We start from the raw sequence: 20,392 nt of genomic DNA, 5'->3' as shown, positions 1-20,392 counted from the left end.
TTAGAAAGCAGGAATCATGATAGGTAATAGTTAGAAGTGGAATTTGGAACCACTGTCTCTGGGTCTTACAAATAATTGGTTCATTTTATAAAAATATGAATATATTTACTTTTTCATACTCTCTTAAATATACATATACGATAAATATTTAGCTGTCACATATTCTTTCAATATATCACTGATCAGAAGGAAGTTTCTTCTTGAAAAAAATCCAAATCCTCTAATCCTTCTGGCAAATAATTCAAGCCAGACTCATCTTTATGTAGCATGTTGTACCCTTTACTATATCCTGACAAATAAAAAGTTAATAAAAATATGTAACCAAGTATAGTATCAGATGGAACTGAAAGGAATTATTTACCAAGTTGGCTCATGAGTTTCGTCGGTGCGTTTCTTAAATGTAATGGTACTGCTGGCTGTGGACCTTTATGATTGGCGACTACTTTTTGTGCTGTTCTAAGAGCATCTTCCATTAGACGAGATTTTGGTGCTCTCGCCATATAAGTAACACACTGTGCCAAGAGTACGTCACATTCTGGCATCCCAAGCATTTTGCAACCATGCATGGTGTCTATCGCCACACCTATTTGATCATTATTCATTTTCTTAGCTTATATTTCAAAGTGACTAATTCATTGTCCAATTTCACAAACCTAATGCTTTTGTATCTTCCAGTCCAATATCTTCACATGCCATTCTGATTAATCTTCTTGCGATGTAAACAGGATCCTCACCACCAGACATCATTCTTGTAAGCCAATAAAGTGAAGCATTCTCGTCACTGGCCCTTACAGATTTGTGAAGAGCGGAAATCATGTCGTAATGCTGTTCACCCTTTTTGTCGTAGAGCATGTGTGTCTTTTTAAGGCTATCTCTAATGTCATCCAATGTAATTAATCCAGGTCCTTCCTCCAGGAATTTATCCTCACTCGGTGCTTTCGATTGTACAGCTAATTCTAATCCTCCTAGAGCTATTCGAGCATCTCCATCGCACGTCTCCGCTAGCCATTGAATCGTTTCCTCGTCTATGTGAAATTTAGGAATTTCCGGGACTTCGGATTCTCCATCCACGACTTTCGGCTTAGGCATCCTGGTCTCACCAGATGAGTCAGACGGAACATACTTATAAATGTTGCCTCCTAGTGATTGGACAGCACGTCGTAGAATTATAATTAAGTTCATAGCTGTAAGCTTTTCCAGAACAATGACACGACACCGACTGAGTAGAGCAGAATTTAAAGAGAAGGAAGGATTTTCCGTAGTCGCTCCAATAAGTGTGAGAGTACCGGACTCAACATGTGGCAGAAAAATATCTTGCTGAAGCTTATTGAAACGGTGTATCTCGTCCATGAACATAATAGTTCGTCGCCCAAATTTTAATTCATTCGAAGCAACATTTACAGCTTCTTTAACGTCATTAACACCTGACATAGCAGCTGAGAGTTTGACATACCTCAAGTTACTTGCAGGTGCCTGCTTGCAAATATGCGCTATGACACTAGCCAGGGATGTCTGCAAAAACAGCCTAGATGAAGAGCAAAATACATATCAAAACTATTCTATTTGTGTGCTATACCTTTCCACAACCAGGTGGACCCCAAAGTATAATGTTTGGGATTTCTGTCTTTTCTAATAATTGAGATAAAACTGCATTTGGTCCAAGTACATGTTCCTGTCCAATATACCCTAGCAAAGACGTAGGTCTCATCCGTTCTGCAAGAGGAACATGATTGTGCTTGACTGGTATCTTCTTCTCAGGATTCACCTAATCATGACAGTGATATTTATATTCCTCTATCGATCATATAAGTCTAGCTTTACACTAATAAATATACATTGTTCTCTTTAGATATGTTATTTGATGCTTGTCCACTGTTTTCTGTGATAGAGACAGAAGTAGCAGATGATACATTTGGCTTATCTGCATTTAATGTCTTAACAATTCGATGCTTAGCTCTCTTGCTTGCAGACCTAGAGTTTCCTGATCTTATTTGCTGTGATTTAACTGATGGACTTGATCGTTTCAATCCTCCTGTAGATTCACTTTGTGACGATTCATTCAGGAACAAACATTTTTCAACATGTGCTTCAATTATTGAGGTAGTAAATTCTTTGGAGCATACAGGACATTCGGTCTTTCTCTCATCCATTTTATAGAATTTTGATCAAGCTTGATTCTGTAAGAAACAAGAATTGTATTAAGTAGGTATGTAGTCAATATGTTCGATTGAATTTACTCATCTTTATCATGTCATCTAACCTAAACCAACTCAAATTCTTATTACTTTCACTATGCAGTTTTACTCTAATGTCAATAATTGATCATTTAACAAGATACAATAGCAGCTTCTGAATAAAGTACAGAAACAAAACACTCATTCACGTATCATAACAATCCTATTCCAATCTCAGTGGCAAGAGTTATATGCAACAATCTTCATCACATAGAGGCTACCTAGCGGTTCCAGTAAGGAGAGATCAGGAGAAATGTAAAAGAGAAAAGAGACTCCTGTACTGAATGTATATATACATATATGTTGGTAGATCGCCGGGAACAGTACCGTTATAACGTTAACCTGGTTCCTGGTTGTATTAACTAGGGACTGTAGGCAGGTAGTCGTTTTATAGGGTTTAAAGAGCTTATAATTTTACAATTCATCCTGTGATCGTCTTGTATTCAATTACCACATCCTTAGAACAATGTGGCTTACAGAGTTATAAACGAAAAATGTCCTTTTGACACTTACTGAATACGATCGTATACTTACGCTATATTCTCCAGTGATCTCCAGTGATCTCCAGCTTTCTTATAAAGCCTCGAGACCAGCACAATGGAAGTACGTCGAAGGAAGACAAAGACGGCTGATAATAAGCAAACGGTGCGACTTAAACAAAGCGCCAAGTTTGATTACGATAAGATTACCACAGAATGTCTGGAAGAATTGCTACGAGATGAGGTAAACTGGATCATTTTTTATTGAATTTCATATATCCATATACATATATTGGTTACTTTAAAGGATGCACTAAAGGATTCTGGAGTACATGTACTGTTTTTGCAAACAGGGTGATGGAGAATCTGTTTCCGAGGTATCAATTGAGAAAGAAATTCGGAAGGAGGTTTCACTTGACAATACACCTCCTATAAGAATTAAAATAAATCTAGAAGTTGACCTGGTGGCAGTGGTTTTATTATTTGCAGGACTTGCTACTCGTTTGTACAGACTAGAGGAACCTCGCAGTATAGTGTATGTAATCAACTTTCTATTTTTTAAAGAGCTTTCAAAGACATAACTATTATTTAACTTTTATACAGATTTGACGAATTGCATTATGGTAAATATGTGGGGTTGTATATGAAGAGAACGTTTTTCTTTGATTCTCATCCACCATTGGGAAAGCAGCTTGTATCTGCAGCTGCATATTTAGCTGGATTTGATGGCCAATATAAATTTGACAGAATAGGAAGTCTGTATCCAGAATCAGTACCATTATTTGCATTGAGATTAGTACCAGCACTATGTGGTAGCCTTGCAATACCTACTGCTTATCATTTAGCATTAGAACTTGGATTGAAACCATGGAGTGCTGCCATTGCAGGACTCATGTTACTCTTTGGTACGTCTACAAGACTACGATCCCTGAGCCTCAAAATAGCTGTCATGTAGAAGTCACGTCTCATTATTTTGTCGCAGACAATGCATTCCTAACACAATCAAGATTCATTCTCATGGAGAGTATATTAATTCAGTTTTCCTTATTTGGATTACTATGTGTCATGAAGTTCCGGAAAATCATGGACAGACCAGAACTCCTTTCCTGGTGGATATGGCTATTTCTTGCAGGCATTAATTTAACATGTGCACTATGGTAAATTTATTTTCTTCTGTCTGTGAATTATAAGTTTACATTATCTAACAAGTTAACCACTTATTTTCAGTGTCAAATACGTTGGCTTCTATTCATTAGTTCTCGCATTAGGGCTGATCGCCCGAGATTACTGGAGTTTGATACCCAAAAAGTATCTAACAGGTAGCATCCTTTATGCGCATTTATTCGCCAGAGCAATAGTCCTCTTTATAACCATAGCCAGTGTCTACCTGGGAGTATTTTACATACATTTATCAATACTCACAAAAGCTGGACCTCACGATGCTGTCATGACAAGTGCTTTCCAAGCAAGTTTAGACGGTGGTCTGGCCAGTATTACTAAAGGACAGCCTCTGGAAGTAACCCATGGTTCTCAGATTACACTGAGACATACCTACGGCAGAGCTTGCTGGTTGCACAGTCACAATCACGTATATCCATTGAGATATCCAGATGGTCGAGGAAGTTCGCACCAACAGCAAGTAACGTGTTACTCCTTCAAGGACGTAAACAATTGGTGGATCGTCAAGAGGCCTGACGCTAACGATTTGGTAGTAACCAAACCAAGTAAGCCAATAAAGCACGGCGAAGTCATACAGCTGGTGCACGGAATAACTAGCCGTGCTTTAAATTCCCATGATGTTGCTGCACCAATGACACCACAGAGCCAGGAAGTCTCTTGCTACATTGATTACAATGTCTCTATGTCAGCACAAAATCTCTGGAGAGTCGACATAGTCAATCGGGAACAGTCAGGTGACGTTTGGCATGCAATTCAGAGTCAAGTTCGTCTTATCCACGTGAACACTGAATACGCCCTAAAGTTCAGTGGCAGACAGTTGTCTGATTGGGGCTTTAACCAGCACGAAGTAGTTGCTGATCGATTGATAGAACAAGCCAATGCTGTTTGGAATGTCGAGGAGCACAGATATACCAAGAGTGACGACCAAAAGCAAAGAGAAAGAGAATTGATAAATGCAGAAATGATTCCGCTGCAGGCCACTACTCTTAACTTTTGGGATAAGTTTGTTGAGTTGCAAATGAAAATGTTCTTTGGTGGGCAGGAAAGTCAGAATAGTCATATGTACTCAAGTGGACCATTAGAGTGGCCATTGATGGCTAGAGGAATTGCCTACTGGGTTTCCAGTCACAGTAACGTGAGTAATTTATTATTTATTATAACAAATTATCTGTGGTATTCGATAGACTGGAATTAAATTGGTCTTTGCTTTCAGGCACAAGTTCATCTACTTGGTAATATCGTTATATGGTATTCTGGTACAGTGGCTGTATTATTGTACTTATCACTTTTGATATTTTATTTAATGAGACGAAGAAGAATGTGCTTCGATATTTCGGCTGAAGAGTGGCACAGATTCGTAACTATTGGGGAAGTTCTACTGACAGGATACTTACTGCATTTCTTGCCATTCCTCTTTGTGGAGAGGACATTATTTCTCCATCATTATTTACCGGCTTTTATATTCAAAGTTCTTCTAACAGCCGCTACTGTAGACCATCTACACTACGTGATAGCGTGAGCCAAAAAGAAAATAGTCGTCTTGATTTTCATGAATGGAACAGGTTAATATAAAATTTATCATTTTCTCTTTTCAGAACACGATATCGTTGGAACGTCTTACTATCCTTCTTTAAAATGGCTATCGTTGTTTGGATAGCTTTAATTATTTATGTATTTCGTAAGTTCGCTGTGCTTAGCTACGGCATGACTCCACTGAGCGCCACAGAGGTTTTGAAGTTGAGATGGTCTGATACCTGGGACTTTATAATACACAAAACGTAAAGGACGACGATAATTTAACGACGTAGCCATTGAACAATGAGTCATTTGATTCGAAGAAAAATTAAACTTAAACGTATCATTGATACGTTGCGCACACAAATCAGTATATTAATTAGATAAGAGTAACGCTGGTAAACGTGAGATTAATAGACATAAGGTAAATTCTATGGAATACAGTGTTATGAAATTTCCATGAAATATCTATTTTTCTAGTGGGTCTACACGAAATTTCGTCTTATATTTTAAGTGATGCATTGATATTATCAAAAAATTTTTTTGATTTGTTGTATAATAACGTAGACAATCTAAAGAGCTTTTCATTATTAAGGTTTATCATTGACAAGAATCCTGGGAAATGTAGGACTATACATTTATTCGAGGAACATTGATTCAAATTCTTGTAACAATATCTTTATTTTTTTTGATGATTTTATATTTTTTAATAGCTTAAAAAACATCAGCGTGATTCTAGAAACATGCACACGGGATACGCTATGTATAAAATATTTGGATATTTATAGTTTATTTGGATAATTTATCGATCCGCATCTAGTACATGAATTTTATTATCATATTGTGAATGATACGGTGTTAGTATTTATAGTGTGATGTAAAAATTCTTTCGAACAAGAATAATAAACAGAGCGTCTGTCTTATCGTTAGTAAAATTAGTATTATATAATAAATAATAATTTGCTGTGAGAGCTCACGAACAATTAAACGGATTCGCTCTTGCTCTACAGGACGTGAAATAGTACCCAAATATTTTTGAGTCTTTTTGACTGAAAAGCGCAGCTCGGTACAATAATTAAAATTGTTTTTAATATTTTTTGAAAATATTTGAATGAACAATAATCACGCAATCATTAATGTCGGGCAACGAAGTATTATAGGCTAATATAATTTTTTTTTTAATAAAAATTTAATCGGTAATGTTAATCCGCTTTTTGCTTCTTTGTAGATAGAACATCTTTGAATTGTATTATTAAAATTGACACCAGACGATGGGTAAATCATAAAATTTGGCACGAATGAAAAGCTAATTTAATATATGCTTAGCACGAAATTACTATAAGAGTGAACAATGAATATTTTTGCCAAAAATGAATGAATGTGGTATCGTACATGTTCAAATTTGGCGATGATGTAGAATTAAAATTAAAAGTCATTTTTAGTCAAAGAGAGAAACGTAACGTCAGAGTCATGTCCGCGTCAGAAAAATTTTGATCTAACAATTACATCTGAATATTGAAAGTTCTTGCATTGAGAAATGTCTGTAAAACTGTAAAAATGGTAACCGTTAATTCGGTTTTATAGTCATACTTTTTTTATGAAAATTGCGTTCACAGTTGGTACACGACCAAACCAGAGAGATCCCCCTTTTGTATCACAACATTTAAGTGACTAATTAATATTCGTCACTTTGATAGACTCAGAATTGAAGTTCCTAATTGTATCGATCGAAGAAGACAATCGATCGAATTAGACCATCCCGAGTATTATTTTCTGGATTTCCAACACCAAAGGAGAACGTAACTGAATTGGAGTGTACTTGGACAGGGCAAGCTGCCATAGGGTAGACACCAGTTTTATTGAAGGCTACACCTACTCGGTAAATCTGTGCAAGCAGAAATTAGCCATTATTAACACTGCTCTTAAGCATGATATTTGCTATTTTTATAAGACTGAATTGATTACCTTTCCTTGCTGAATTTTTATACTCATGTTGAATGTAATTTCCACCAGGGATCCGGGAGTAGCTTTTGTTGTGAAGTGAGTATAAGTCAATCGACAACCATCAGGGTCTAGGAGATGAGCATAAAGAACTTCTGTATACGTGCTACTGCCTGGTGTATTATGCGAAAATATACTCGAGGAAGTACGTGCCTGTGACAAAATATCTATTCTAAGCAGGTACAAAGAGAACAAAAGGAAAGTAAATCTGTTTAATAATAAAAAAAAAAGGTGTCTTACCATTGAACACACTTGGGCTGGTACTACAACACCAATTATATCGATATCCTTGTTTACACTGAATGTTACAGAACAATCCAGGACACTACTATTGAGACAGTCTGTCAATTGGAGAACAGGTCTTTGACAGTAATATTTCTGTTCTTGAAATATTGTTTTTAGAGGGAATTGCTGTATGTTTGACCGGAAGCTAAACTTTTTTAGAGACCGTGAATCAGTGGATGGAATAGGAGAAGTATTCCAAAGGGGTATTGCTTTCTCAAAAATTGGTGGTTCTAACCTACGCATTATATGATTTGAGAATCCTTCTGGCATAATAAATGTCTTTTCACTGGAGGATATGTTCAGTAGAATATGGAAAGCTTCACTTTGAGTTAATAAAGGTGATTTTGCAGGACCTTCAGCAAACTCCTGAGGTGTCAGTGTTAAAAATCTGATTTTTGCCAGAGCATTCCCGATGACAGACTTCAAAGCTTTTTGATCAGTTGGATCTAAACATTTTCTTATACATTCAGCACGAGCCCATCGTTCTACTGCATTAAATAATTCAATTTCAGAATAAATTTTTAAAGCATCCTGATCGAATATCATAAGCAGCGTTGTTAGTTCAATTTCCTCCCAACTAGGTTCCCTCAGTACTTCGCTGGTCTTTGTTGAAATGATATGTAGACATTTTTCCATAAGGATAGGTTCCTCAAAAAGTTTTGCAAACTCATATGCTCGGCAAGCTTTTTTGGGAGACAGATCACACCATAAAAATTTAGTACACTTTTCGACAAGATGTGGGAGCATGTACTTTTTAGCACAGTAACAAAGCTCACAGGCTAGTTCAAATGAACCAAGATCAACATCATCTGTGTATATATATTGCAATAGAGCCTTGAATGCTTCAGGTTGAACATCACGTATTGGAATAGGGTCATTCTTCTCTGCCATACCACCAAAGAACATTGCCTCGAACACTGGACTCGACATAGCAAGGAATAGCTTGTGTCCTTGAAGCTCTTGCTGATGTGGTTCTTGGCCTACAATGAACTTGCAATCCGACCATTGTCCAGATTCCAATAAATATTGTCCTCGCTCTGCAACCCTTTGCTTGGTGATCTGCCAGTCACAGGGTAGGCCCATTTCCACTGAGGTATCCAGAGTATCTGAGTTTTCTTTCAATGTACCAAAAGAATTAGAGAAAATTAGATGACTAGAGTCTGTGCCAGAAAACACGTGTAATGTTTATTTCTGTGGCAACTCTGACGTAGTTCTCCAACGAGTTCTCCTATTTTCGCAGTCCTCGTGCTCCCCCTATAAATACGCCTCTCGACATAAACAATGTCAGATAAAAATGCGTAGGATGTTGAGTAAAATTCCTCGAAGAAGAGCTGAATATATGCTTTCGTAGCTGAGTCACTCGCGAGAAAACTAGACTGAACTGAAAATTGTAATTTGAAAAGTGAAAACTCTGACACCCTTGACAGTTTCTCAACACCAGGAGACGAAGATTCAACGAAATATCACGCACTTCGCACTGAACATTACACGATCACTTGCGATGAATTATAATCTAAAAGTTCACAGGTGTGATATTTAATTATTCTGGCTAGTTAATTCCCAATAATGAATTACCGAAGTGTCAAAACACGATCAGACGTCTCACAGTGCAAGCAGCCATGAGAAACGTTATTCGCCATCTTACGGCGCCTTCGCAGCTTTATCGGACTAGTCGTACGTGTTGAAAAATTCAAAAACTTGACCAATGAGCGATCCAATTATCTTGTGTTTTTCAGCAGATAAAACTAGTCCGATAAAGCTGCAAAGCCGCTGTTATGTATTCACCATAGTTTTTTTGTGGAAAATATTAAACTGTGCAAGAGGTTGTGACGGACTATAGCAGTACCTGTAATTAATGATATAAATTGATAACGCAAGTTGCAAGCGCAATCATTATTGTTGTATGTACATTATTGTTTTATAATCAAAGTGTTTTGTAACTGGCTGCTTGACTTTCTCATTGTGATTTACATTTAACGTAACGTAAAATGTAAACCAGCTAATATGACGCAACCTACGCATGAATTCATACGTTTTTCCGGAATCATTGATGCTGTTTTTCTTTATTTAAAGAAACTGATTGATATTTACTTATTTGGATTAAATGTTTAGAATTTAGTGCAAAATTAGACAGTGAGTTAATAATTGAGTTAGTATAAAGCATTCGCAGGATTAATTTTCTAATTATATTACGCGTCTATCGCGATACTTTTCACTGTTTAACCGCCTTGGGCTTTCATTCTGCGAGTAAAGAAACATTATTGAAAGATTTTATTGTATCGATAACGAGTCTAGAAATTTTGATTATTTGCGCGAAGATTATTTGGAGAACTTTTTTTTTAACGAATTTGCTCCAACTTTTTCGTATCAATGATTTAATTCTTCCGCGTAATTTTCTTCAGTTTGACGACCGCGGTAGGTTCGTAGATTTTCCAAATGGCGCATGCACGGCTCAGCTGTATGCAATCGAACCAATCGAGTCTCCTTCACGCTGAGGAATAATGTATTTCCTTGTGTTTTTATCAAATTAACGGAGTGCTGGACACTGTTCTTGGTGATATTAGGTATGTGAGAATTTATTATCTCAGCGTCGCTGTTCATTTGATCTAGAAGAATCTCTGAAAGAGGAATTCTTTTGTCAAGAGTTCAGGCGTTCAGACATTTAGGGGCACCTGCCGTCATGGGACCCACCTAGCTCCAATAGCCTCGCTGTCATTCTTGATCTGTCAGCAAATGATATTTTTTCACTTTGATTCTAATGTACATTTATCACTACAAAAATGCTAGATTCAATTATTCCTATATCAACAATCGATATATTCAGTTTCAAAGAGAATATAATATTCTGGATAATACTCCAAATTGTGGCTAATAATGACATTTGTTTTAGAAAAATTATTCTACTATACAAAATTGTAGATACATACAGTTACATATTTGACGGATTATTTTCTCTTTGTACTTTAAAGCAGTATGCTATTTGATGACACTTACAGTTTTATCACTTGCTCGAACCATTATTATGTTTATAAAGTATTGGCAGGCTATGCAATTTTTCAGGAGTTTTTATATTGAATTAAATGTTACTTGCAGGGAAATGGATTTTCCAACAAATTGCAATTACTGTAATATATTTTTGTTTTGCTTAGCCCATGATAGAAATATTTTTTAATTCAATGAGCCAATCCAAGCAATGACAAATAGTTAATTGAATTTGAAATGATTTACTAGCCACAAATTTAATACACAAGTCGTTAAAGTAATATAAAAACGAATATACCAGTATAAACTTTTTGCATATATTATATTTGATACAGAAATAGTCGTAGTGTATTAAACTTCATCAAACTTAATGCTAGTATCACGTCTTTTTTTAATACTTCAGGAACATGGCAAATACATAAAGTACAAAAGATGGAATATTATGGAATAACTTTCTTAAAATTCTCTTAATGTTTTAAAACATTTTTCTTAAAAAAATAGTGAACTTCTTATCTTTAATATATTATCATCAATGTATCTGAGGTCAGAATAATCACAGTTGTAACATTAATGCATAGTAGGTAATCGAGCTTCTTATGATACTTTCTAATCAGTCGTCATATTAACAGTTGGTATCTGATTCTGATTGCTACAGAAAATTATTATGTTGCCATCCTGTTACATGTTCATAGATATTTCTAAAGCTAGTAATCGAACAATCACACAATCTGCAGTAATACCAAGTACTTCCAGTACCAAGAATGTCATAACCATACATTCCTATAGCCGTTATATGCTCCAGGCTCCACAAATGTAAGGAAATATTCCATTCGTCAGTAATATTGCGGTTACATAGACAACAGTAGAACATGTTATAGTCGTTATAACGAATAATGAAATCACATGAACGTAATGCAACATAGTTCTCACTGTCGTCTTCCGATGTCTCGGTATCTGATCCATTTAGGGAATCCTGATGCCATTGTCCCCTCAAGTGGGCTCTAACATTTTGATACCCAGAAATATAGCAGTCACATAACTGGCAGTAATATTGGTTATCTCCAATGTATGAGATATCGCCTCCATATACCTCTGTAGTATGTGCATGGCACCTTGCTCTGAAGTGGCCCTCTGCATTTTGACTACCACAGAGATCGCAGCCACAAATAACACAATAGTAATGAGTTTCACTTTCTTGAAGTATGAAGTTCCAATTGGTTTCCATTTTTTAGTCAATTTGAGAATAAGCGCCAGCAAATGTGACGAAAGGTTGAATATCTCTTGGAAACAAGTTGAACCGATAACAGGTTTTGTGATTTTAGTGGAATGATATCTAAAACGAAAAATTTTCTTGTAATAGGAAAAAAATATGAAGTCTAGCTAGTAAGCGGTGTTACGACAGTCCGCCTCATGTAATAACATTATAAATGTACTCTACAGGTTATGTTATATTTTTCTTAAATATCTTACCAATGTGGAAATCGTGTTTTGTCCAAGGGAGAGGGCAAAAGAATCTTCGTCCAAAGTTCAATAATACAAAGACAAACTGAGTGTAAAAAACGGGAATATTACGCTAGCAAATCTTGGCTTTTGTTCGTACTATCTTGCACAGTAAATGTCCGTTGACGGTGTTTTGCGCAACCATAGACATTTGAATGCTGCAGCGCGAAACCTGTATTAATATATATGTTAACAATGTCTTTTCTGCTGTTGTAGGAATGGGAAATGAAGATTAGTGGAATATGTATATGAAACGGTGTGCGCTGGAAAACACTCTGTTTTTGTGAGAGTGTAGCAGTTCCTAGCCTGAGACATGGAAGTTGTGCGGGATGAGGATAGGCGTAGACGCCTCAGAGCATTAGAAGATCATATTAAAGATCCTCGCAGTGTAACAAATATTGATTGTTTACTGGACACAGTCCAGGCACTGGCTGCAGACTGTGAATATCCTAGTGTAAAGCGTATGAAGAATATTGAAGCATATATGAACAGATGTGAGTATATCGTAATTGCTTAGTTTATTAATTTTTGAAGATACATTATCAAATTATCAATAATTAAAATTTATATTGCAGATGAAACAGTGGCACAAACTGTTTGTAAATTGCGTATGCGAACAGATGACTTTACATTAATTAAAGTTATAGGTCGAGGAGCATTCGGTGAGGTACAGTTAGTCAGGCACAAGTCAACACAAAAAGTGTATGCCATGAAATTGCTTAGTAAATTTGAAATGGTAAGCAGATAATAAAAATCCATAAAACCAAAGAAGTTTCCGTTATCGCGTTCTCTATTTCCAGATAAAACGCTCGGATTCTGCATTTTTTTGGGAAGAACGTGATATAATGGCTCATGCTAATTCTCAATGGATAGTGCAACTTCATTTTGCCTTTCAAGATAACAAATACCTCTATATGGTAATGGATTATATGCCAGGTGGCGATCTGGTAAATTTAATGTCGAATTACGATGTGCCTGAGAAGTGGGCAAAGTTTTACTGTGCCGAAATTGTGCTTGCACTCGATGCGATACACCTTATGGGCTTCGTTCACAGAGACGTTAAACCAGATAATATGTTGCTAGATAAGCACGGCCACTTGAAACTGGCTGATTTTGGTACCTGCATGAGAATGGATTCCGTAAGTAATCGCTCAGATAGATACTCATTCCACGTGAGTTTCTAGGACAAGGTATAGTTGTAAAGCAGCGAATGGATCTGATGTTCACAGGATGGTCTAGTTCGGTCGGATACCGCGGTTGGTACACCGGATTACATATCACCTGAAGTTCTCCAGTCTCAAGGAGGCGAAGGTGTCTACGGGCGTGAATGCGACTGGTGGTCCGTCGGTGTGGTCCTCTACGAGATGCTCGTCGGCGATACACCCTTTTATGCAGACTCCTTGGTCGGTACCTATTCCAAGATTATGGATCATCGGAATTCCTTGCATTTTCCTCAGGAAGTCGATATCTCCCACTCGGCCAAGAGTCTGATATATGGCTTTTTGACTGACCGAACGAAACGACTGGGAAGAAATGGTGTTGATGAAATAAAACGTCATCCCTTCTTCGAGAACGATCAGTGGACTTTTGATAATTTGAGAGAGTGTGTGCCACCAGTAGTACCCGAACTGACCGGTGACGATGATACTAGCAACTTTGATGATGTCGACAAGGAGGACGGTCCTGAGGAAAGTTTCCCAGTGCCAAAAGCATTTTCAGGCAACCATCTTCCTTTCATTGGATTCACTTACTCCGGAGACTATCAACTCCTAGCATCTGGATTTAGTCGAGAAGCGGTAGACGGTTTGGAGAATCATTTGAAGAACGGAACCAGTGATGACCCAAAGATCGCTCAACTGGAGAGTTTACTGGAACGCGAGAGAAGGCAGGTGGAGACGATGGAATCGAAACATCGCGCCTTGAACGCACAGCTGGAGATTATGGCCCGTAGGGAGAGCGAGTTCCGGGAAGAGGCTGGACGAGCTGATAAGGAACTGACCATCCTGAGGCATAACTACAAGGAAGCGCAACGTCGTATAGAATCCGAAACCGAGGGTCGCAGAAAGGTTGAGAATTCGCTTGTTGAATTAAAAAAGAACTTAGAGGAGGAACAAAGTAGACGAGCGCGGGACGCGAATAATTCACATCAAACCTCTGAGCGAATAGTCACCCTGGAGAAACAGATAAAGGAGATGCAGAGTAAACTTGAGAGAGAGGCTGAAATGGCGACAAGGTTTCGCAAACAAGCAACGGAAATTACTGTAGCGCGTCAAGCTGCAGAGCAATTGGCAAGCGAGCTTCAGGTTGCCAGAGCTCAGTTGCAGGCGCAGAGGGATTCTCTACAGCAGGATGTCGCTACTCTCCAAGGACAATTGTCCAAAGAGAGAAGCTCCAGGTCGCAAGCGTCTTCCCTAACGGCTGAACTTGAGACGAGACTCTCTGCATTGCACGACGAATTGGAACGCAGTCGTGAACGCGAGGAAAAGGCGACGATCGACAATCGACAATTGAATGAACGAGTTTCTGCCCTGGAGAAGGAAGCTGCTAGCTTGACTCTTGAACTGAAAGCTGCGCAAGCCAGGTACAACCAGGAAGTCGTCGCTCATCAAGAAACCGAAAGATCTAGATTACTGTCTAAGGAAGAGGCTAATCTGGAGGTTGTTAAAGGTAGTGTACTGAAAAATTTTTTTGTAAATTTGCACAAAATACCTAGAAGTAGATTCTATGCGCTTATCTCATTACACGTCTTGCATAGGACGACCTGGGAAAATATTCCAAGGTAATTTTTTAAATGTTCTCTTATCGAATATGGCGCATTCGGCGTTTTTATTTAGATGATCATTATTTTTCCTAAAATTCACGACTCATTGACTAATTGAAATTATCATTACTTTGTGGCTGCTTGTGATAAACGATTCTACAATGTTCCACGTATGTAAATTGACCTTAGAATTGCAAATTTACACTATCATTCTTCCTCGTGTTGCAAAACTGATGCGTCTTTCCTCTTGTGTCTCCTTGAAATAGCTTTACAAGCAAAACTCAACGAGGAGAAAAGTAGTAGACAGCGTGCTGAACTCCTCGCCCAGGAAAAGGAACGTCAGACTTCAATGCTCTCGGTGGACTATCGGCAGATCCAGCAACGCCTTCAAAAACTTGAAGGTGAACATCGTCAGGAAGTCGAGAAGGTTAAGGTTCTGCAGGGGCAGGTAGAGCAGGAACAGCAAAAACGGAATGTCCTCCAGAGTGAATTGGCACAGCAGTCTTCCGAAGCTGGAAGATTGCGAGCTCGGGAGCAGCAGCTGGTTGGCGAAGTTGCTCAGTTGCGAGAAGCCAAAAGACAAATCGAGGAGGAACTGCATCATTTGAAGACTCAGAGGAGCGTCGATTCCTTACAAACCAAGGAGCTTCAGGAGCAGTTGGAGGCTGAAGCTTACTTTTCGGTAATCATAATATTTCTGTACGGCCAAGGGGATAATTTTTATGGTGTTATTTTTTAAACATGTCTTCTTTTTCCATAGACTCTGTACAAAACTCAATCTTTAGAACTTCGTGAGGAATTGGATGAGAAGACACGACTTCATCAGGAATTGGAGGAAGAGCGCAGCTCTTTGGTTCATCAACTGCAGCTCTCGTTAGCTCGGGGTGACAGTGAAGCTTTGGCGAGGTCGATAGCCGAGGAGACGGTAGCGGATTTGGAGAAGGAGAGAACGATGAAGGAACTCGAGTACAAAGACAGCGTAGCCAAACATCATCAGGAGCTTAATAGCAAGGAACAGATAATAAATAGATTAAAGGATAGCGAGGGAGAGCTGAAGAAGTCCCTGGAACAGTACCTGAAGGACAAGGAAGACCTGAATAAGAGAGTCAAGGAGTTACAGGAACAGCTTGGCAAAGCCCAGTCGTATGGCGAAGAGATTGAAAAGCTCAGTAGTAAATTAAAGACGGAACAACTTTTGAAACAACAGGCAGTCAATAAGCTTGAGGAAATTATGAATTCAAAGGACTTTACATCCGTGGGGAAAACGAAGAAGAAGGTATCCGCTGCGGATCTCAGGAAGAAGGAAAAGGATTGCCGTCGACTGCAACAAGAACTTACTCAGGAGAGAGAAAAGTACGGACAATTGGCAGCTAAGTGGCAGAAGGATCTACAAGATCTGCAAGTAAGTATTAGGTGGTTAAGAGTCATTGATTTTCAAGTGTTTTGAGGAGAAAAATGTTAAATAATTATTCAATTTTCAGGCACAACTCGTCGAGGAGAATTCATCGAAATTGAAGCTACAGATGGAGTTGGATTCAAAAGATTCAGAGATTGAGACCTTGCAGATGAAAATTGCGTCAATCAATTCTGAAACAGCCAGCGTGTCTTCGGTAGAGAACGACGGCGAAGACTCGGGCCTCTCCGAGCACGGTGCCATGAGACTGGAAGGTTGGCTGAACGTGCCGAACAAGCAGAATATCAAGAGGCACGGTTGGAAGAAGCAGTACGTCGTGGTTTCCTCCAAGAAGATCATCTTTTACAATAGTGAAAGCGACAAGATGAACGCCGATCCAGTTTTGATATTGGACTTGAGCAAAGTCTTCCACGTACGTTCCGTCACTCAGGGAGACGTGATTCGAGCCGACGCCAAAGATATTCCTAGGATATTTCAGGTAGATTTAGTCATATTAGTCAAGCCATTATCCACGTTTCATTATCTTTATGTTATGACATAATATTATGATTCTAGTTACTCTATGCCGGAGAGGGCGAGGCGAGGCGCCCTGGCGATGAAGGAAACGCACTTCCGGGTTCGGAGTTATCGCAGCTTACCGACAAACCTGGTACCCAGCCTCTCAAGGGTCACGAGTTTGTGTCTATAACCTTTCACATTCCTACCTCGTGTGAAGTCTGCGCGAAACAACTCTGGCACATGTTCCGGTCGACTCCAGCCCTCGAGTGTCGAAGTGAGTATCTTTGAAGAATCAGTGTCCCAGAGGACAAGGAAGCTTACGCGTGACTGCTGTCTTTTCAGGATGTCACATTAAGGTGCACAAGGAACATCTCGAAAAGAAGGAGGATGCGATAGCGCCCTGCAAACTCCATTATGATCCCAATAGCGCCCGAGAACTTTTGGTGCTTGCCGGGAGTCCCGACGATCAGAAATATTGGGTATCGCGATTGTCTAGGCGCATCCAGAAGTGCGGATACAAGGCAAATTCACACGTGGATGGCACGGGGCAGCGCGTCTCGCCAAGGTAGCGTAGCCAGGCGGCTCAGCCGGGGAGACTAAGTAGCTCTTGTGTTGTGGCGTCGCATGACTGGGTGTAGTAGAAAGGTTAGAGTTGTTTGATTTCTTTGAGATGTTAATTCTCGATCCACCAGCCTGACGCTTTGCGAGTCGAGACGAAGCCAATGTACATAAATCTGGCGCTTTCTGTTCTAAAGCTCACTTTTTGCTAATTTCTTCAAGAACAACTTCCAATTGTGTTCCGGAGATATCCTTCCCGACACGCAGGGAGTTGTATATCGTTATCGAGTCTAGCACAGCATGCCAATTGTTTGATGAAAAATTGTGTGAGTCATTGAATTGCCTTGACATTTAGTTATCAAAAGTTGCACAGCTTATTGCGATGAGATTGATCCCTTATCAGTTAATGGAATCATGGAAAACTGCATCAAATGTTGCTCCAGATAGAAAGGTGGACCAATGCATAGGGTATAAAATCGAAAAAAAAGTTCAGCTATAAAAAATTTTGGAAATGGGCTCGCGAATGTGCTTATATCGCTTTTATCAAATTGGATACGCTTTCTTGTACTGGGCAATCGATAAATCAAAATCACGCATACGGGTCCACCACTGGACCTAATAGCTGCACTGGGTTTTTTTAAAGTGTTTGATCACCAAGTTGTGTGTTCTTTTTATTTGTTTGGTTTGGCACGTACCTCATATGGTCCTGGTCAAGTGATCTTCTCGCTTGAACCTGGTGCTTGGAGTATCGATCTGTACTGGAATCACCATTGGGTGTGTCTCTTGTTTTCCAGGGAATCCACGAGGTCGTCGCTAAAGCCCTACTTGTCGGTTCAGCAACGTTCCGCGACCCTGCCCGCAAACGCGAGCATGGGAAAGTGACCTTAGGTGACGTTTCTAACGACTTCCAATAACCCTTCTCTTAATTCACTTGCCTGCCAATACCCTGCCAACGTCCTGTCCATCCGTTATTAGTACGCATCTTCGTCTACCCGGAGATGATTCTTTTAAAAATTTATAAACTCCAATCAGATTCAAATACGCTTCTAATTTATCACCGTTCAACGATACTCTTGTCACGTGTAAATAAGCCATGCGTGTTATATATCTATACCTCGAGTGTTCATCTGACAATGAGATGATCCTGCATCGGAGAAAGAAGATGGCCGGAGAGTCGTCGATGGCTTTGATATTAAATGTTGAGATTTACGGGTAAAGGTTCACGACTGCAAGAGTATACTCCTCTCGTAAATATATAATAAAATGCTGCTAGAATTTTTTAAAAGGAAAACGAGAATGGGAGTCTACGGGAACACGTGTGGTGCACGCGGTTTAGGCGCTGTCGAATAACTCCGACTCCAGGAGGAAGTATCGATATTATTGTTAGCTATGGAATTGCTTGTTTCTGACTATTGTTGCCAAAGTAATATAGTGAGAAAGAGAGAAAGAAAGAGGAAAGGGATACTAAATGAAAACTGATTTACTACTAGCTAATGTGCGAATGACTAATTTAACGATACTTACTTTTTTTTGCCATGATTGCTAACCGACGAGCTGGGCACCGATTCAAAATGGCCGGAACGAGTACAGAAGTCCTCTCAGAGTTCCCATGCGATACGAATAATAACTCATGCCTGCGTCATATAATTTTATAGTGGAGCTTGCGCCGATATTTCAATTTGATATTTTCTTTTGTATATAAAGAGTGTGTCAGCGAGAGACTATTACTCTGCTCGTTCTACTCGAGGGAGGATATTTTATATTCAGCAAATAATTAACCTCTTCGTTTAATTCTTTGCTGACGACTCGAGAGCCCCATTGTCCTTCCGATTGGGTCCCGCCATTACTATACATAATTACGTTGGAAGGAATAAATAATGGAGGAAGGCTCGACGCGATAAATGTTAGCGACTTCGGCAAGATACTTCTTGTGTATTTTGGTCGTGATGATTCTTATGCGTAATGTCGAAACCCATAGTATTATTATTTTTATATATTTCGAGGATTAAGTATTTAAGGCGTCGCTACAATTATTAAAGATTTAACTGAGAGGGGTCGTTTGCCCAGCTGGCCACGGAAGCTGCCAAAGTTAATGCAAACCGAAGTATAATAACAATGCGATTAAATAAATCGAGATAATAATGTTAAAACCAGGATTAAAATGAAATGCAGAAAGTTATAAGGGGAGATAAAGACAAACAGGTAGGACAATCTCGACAGTCACTGATGGATTAAACTAATTGAACGGACCGGATGCATACATGATATACACAAGTGCTATGGAACAACGCTGCGAGTGAGCTTCATTTGTATAGTAGATGTTATTTCAATTCGTAGATTTAAGGACGTATTATATAATATAATAACATTATTGTAATATTCAGATAAATCGTGCATAACTGGACAATTAGGATTGGACGTGTCTCGTGCAAGAACGAATCGCTTAACTGATCAACCGGAAGTCACGGAGTCTCCTTTTTCTCAACGTTTTTACAATTACAACCAGCGCCTCTTTAGGGCTGTGGCGATTCTGATGATTTTACCTTCGTTCTTGCACAGGCTCATCAGAATGGTGCTCCTTGATCCCACAAACTGGCCTGGAGAAACTTCAATGGAATATTGATAAAGGATCATTAGAACAGGAAGTTCTTCTGGCCAGGACTGATGGGAATTTCATCCCCGAGATAGTGAAAAGAAAAATAGAGGAAATGCAAGAGAGAGAAAATAACTCAACTACTGCCCCGTGCCTTCCCCTTTTCAATCTCCTGTAAATTCCAAGGAGATGGAAATCATAACACATTGAACGGAGAAAAAGAGGAAACTTGTTACAGCATATTTTATTATTCTTTAGTTATTTACAATCTGTATATTATTAATTAATATTACGATTAAAACTATTTTGTAGATAATTATTCAAATCTAGTATATTTATTGTTGATCGACTGTGATTCTTTCATTACAGATTCGAGGCCATTGCGAAATTTCT

The 20,392-nt window shown here is 38.8% G+C and overlaps 5 protein-coding genes across 14 annotated transcripts; 2 read left to right on the top strand and 3 right to left on the bottom strand.

The window, feature by feature from the left end:
• Positions 1–82: 82 nt before the first annotated feature.
• On the bottom strand, positions 83–3,106 carry LOC107274910 (ATPase WRNIP1). Of its 3 annotated transcripts, none has more exons than XM_015754484.2 (6): positions 2,769–3,106; positions 1,836–2,177; positions 1,577–1,765; positions 654–1,512; positions 362–583; positions 83–289 (listed from the first exon to the last, which is right to left on the bottom strand). In XM_015754484.2, exons 2-6 carry the CDS (start codon positions 2,148–2,150, stop codon positions 183–185), a joined length of 1,692 nt encoding a protein of 563 aa, XP_015609970.1. In that variant the 5' UTR covers positions 2,151–2,177; positions 2,769–3,106; the 3' UTR covers positions 83–182. The 3 variants fall into 3 exon arrangements, with proteins under 3 accessions (XP_015609970.1, XP_015609972.1, XP_015609971.1); XM_015754486.2 differs by lacking the exon at positions 2,769–3,106 and adding an exon at positions 2,562–2,703; XM_015754485.2 differs by lacking the exon at positions 2,769–3,106 and adding an exon at positions 2,261–2,447.
• Positions 2,793–6,610, top strand: LOC107274908 (protein O-mannosyltransferase 1). Its single transcript, XM_015754480.2, has 7 exons — positions 2,793–2,957; positions 3,067–3,248; positions 3,317–3,618; positions 3,696–3,870; positions 3,941–5,027; positions 5,106–5,407; positions 5,488–6,610. Exons 1-7 carry the CDS (start codon positions 2,832–2,834, stop codon positions 5,672–5,674), a joined length of 2,361 nt encoding a protein of 786 aa, XP_015609966.1. The 5' UTR covers positions 2,793–2,831; the 3' UTR covers positions 5,675–6,610.
• Positions 6,181–9,097, bottom strand: LOC107274913 (BTB/POZ domain-containing protein 2-like). Of its 2 annotated transcripts, none has more exons than XR_003058157.1 (3): positions 7,649–9,097; positions 7,373–7,575; positions 6,181–7,292 (listed from the first exon to the last, which is right to left on the bottom strand). XR_003058157.1 is itself a non-coding variant. In XM_015754490.2 (3 exons), the coding sequence occupies exons 1-3, from the start codon at positions 8,774–8,776 to the stop codon at positions 7,122–7,124; spliced, it is 1,488 nt and encodes a 495-aa protein (XP_015609976.1). In that variant the 5' UTR covers positions 8,777–9,097; the 3' UTR covers positions 6,181–7,121. The 2 variants fall into 2 exon arrangements, 1 of the variants encoding a protein (XP_015609976.1); XM_015754490.2 differs by having other exon boundaries at positions 7,373–7,561.
• On the top strand, positions 9,090–20,324 carry LOC107274905 (rho-associated protein kinase 2). 7 transcript variants are annotated; one of them, XR_003058152.1, is made up of 13 exons: positions 10,109–10,257; positions 12,392–12,669; positions 12,751–12,911; positions 12,976–13,314; positions 13,405–14,842; positions 14,931–14,954; positions 15,212–15,618; positions 15,697–16,338; positions 16,418–16,828; positions 16,906–17,122; positions 17,191–17,413; positions 18,201–19,702; positions 19,791–20,324. XR_003058152.1 is itself a non-coding variant. In XM_015754470.2 (12 exons), the coding sequence occupies exons 2-12, from the start codon at positions 12,489–12,491 to the stop codon at positions 18,286–18,288; spliced, it is 4,131 nt and encodes a 1,376-aa protein (XP_015609956.1). In that variant the 5' UTR covers positions 9,090–9,220; positions 12,392–12,488; the 3' UTR covers positions 18,289–20,315. The 7 variants fall into 7 exon arrangements, 5 of the variants coding, with proteins under 5 accessions (XP_015609956.1, XP_024935597.1, XP_024935596.1 ...); XM_015754470.2 differs by lacking the exon at positions 10,109–10,257 and adding an exon at positions 9,090–9,220 and having other exon boundaries at positions 18,201–20,315; XM_025079829.1 differs by lacking the exon at positions 10,109–10,257 and adding an exon at positions 9,414–9,541 and having other exon boundaries at positions 18,201–20,315.
• LOC107274916 lies at positions 10,983–12,379 on the bottom strand. Its single transcript, XM_015754496.2, has 2 exons — positions 12,146–12,379; positions 10,983–12,008 (listed from the first exon to the last, which is right to left on the bottom strand). Exon 2 carries the CDS (start codon positions 11,898–11,900, stop codon positions 11,325–11,327), a length of 576 nt encoding a protein of 191 aa, XP_015609982.1. The 5' UTR covers positions 11,901–12,008; positions 12,146–12,379; the 3' UTR covers positions 10,983–11,324.
• Positions 20,325–20,392: the final 68 nt, after the last annotated feature.

This window comes from Cephus cinctus, unplaced genomic scaffold (assembly GCF_000341935.2).
Source record: "Cephus cinctus unplaced genomic scaffold, Ccin1 Ccin1_scaffold0123, whole genome shotgun sequence".
Lineage (NCBI taxonomy): Eukaryota > Metazoa > Arthropoda > Insecta > Hymenoptera > Cephidae > Cephus > Cephus cinctus.
Note: the sequence above shows the minus strand (reverse complement) of the source record. Positions and strands in the feature narration are given on the sequence as shown.

Bases quoted from the DNA above. Each gene is read 5' to 3' on its own strand.
- LOC107274910 (XM_015754484.2), bottom strand. From the start codon at position 2,150: ATGGATGAGAGAAAGACCGAATGTCCTGTATGCTCCAAAGAATTTACT. The intron at 1,766-1,835 runs GTATATTTATTA...TGTCATGATTAG, and splicing joins ACATATCTAAAGAGAACAAT to GTGAATCCTGAGAAGAAGAT. The intron at 290-361 runs GTAAATAATTCC...TTTATTTGTCAG, and splicing joins GAAACTCATGAGCCAACTTG to GATATAGTAAAGGGTACAAC.
- LOC107274908 (XM_015754480.2), top strand. From the start codon at position 2,832: ATGGAAGTACGTCGAAGGAAGACAAAGACGGCTGATAATAAGCAAACG. The intron at 3,619-3,695 runs GTACGTCTACAA...ATTTTGTCGCAG, and splicing joins AGGACTCATGTTACTCTTTG to ACAATGCATTCCTAACACAA. The intron at 5,408-5,487 runs GTGAGCCAAAAA...TTCTCTTTTCAG, and splicing joins CATCTACACTACGTGATAGC to AACACGATATCGTTGGAACG.
- LOC107274913 (XM_015754490.2), bottom strand. From the start codon at position 8,776: ATGGGCCTACCCTGTGACTGGCAGATCACCAAGCAAAGGGTTGCAGAG. The intron at 7,562-7,648 runs GTAAGACACCTT...ATTTTGTCACAG, and splicing joins CAGCCCAAGTGTGTTCAATG to GCACGTACTTCCTCGAGTAT. The intron at 7,293-7,372 runs GTAATCAATTCA...CTGCTTGCACAG, and splicing joins TAAAAATTCAGCAAGGAAAG to ATTTACCGAGTAGGTGTAGC.
- LOC107274916 (XM_015754496.2), bottom strand. From the start codon at position 11,900: ATGGAAACCAATTGGAACTTCATACTTCAAGAAAGTGAAACTCATTAC.
- LOC107274905 (XM_015754470.2), top strand. From the start codon at position 12,489: ATGGAAGTTGTGCGGGATGAGGATAGGCGTAGACGCCTCAGAGCATTA. The intron at 12,912-12,975 runs GTAAGCAGATAA...CTCTATTTCCAG, and splicing joins TGCTTAGTAAATTTGAAATG to ATAAAACGCTCGGATTCTGC. The intron at 17,123-17,190 runs GTGAGTATCTTT...CTGTCTTTTCAG, and splicing joins TCCAGCCCTCGAGTGTCGAA to GATGTCACATTAAGGTGCAC.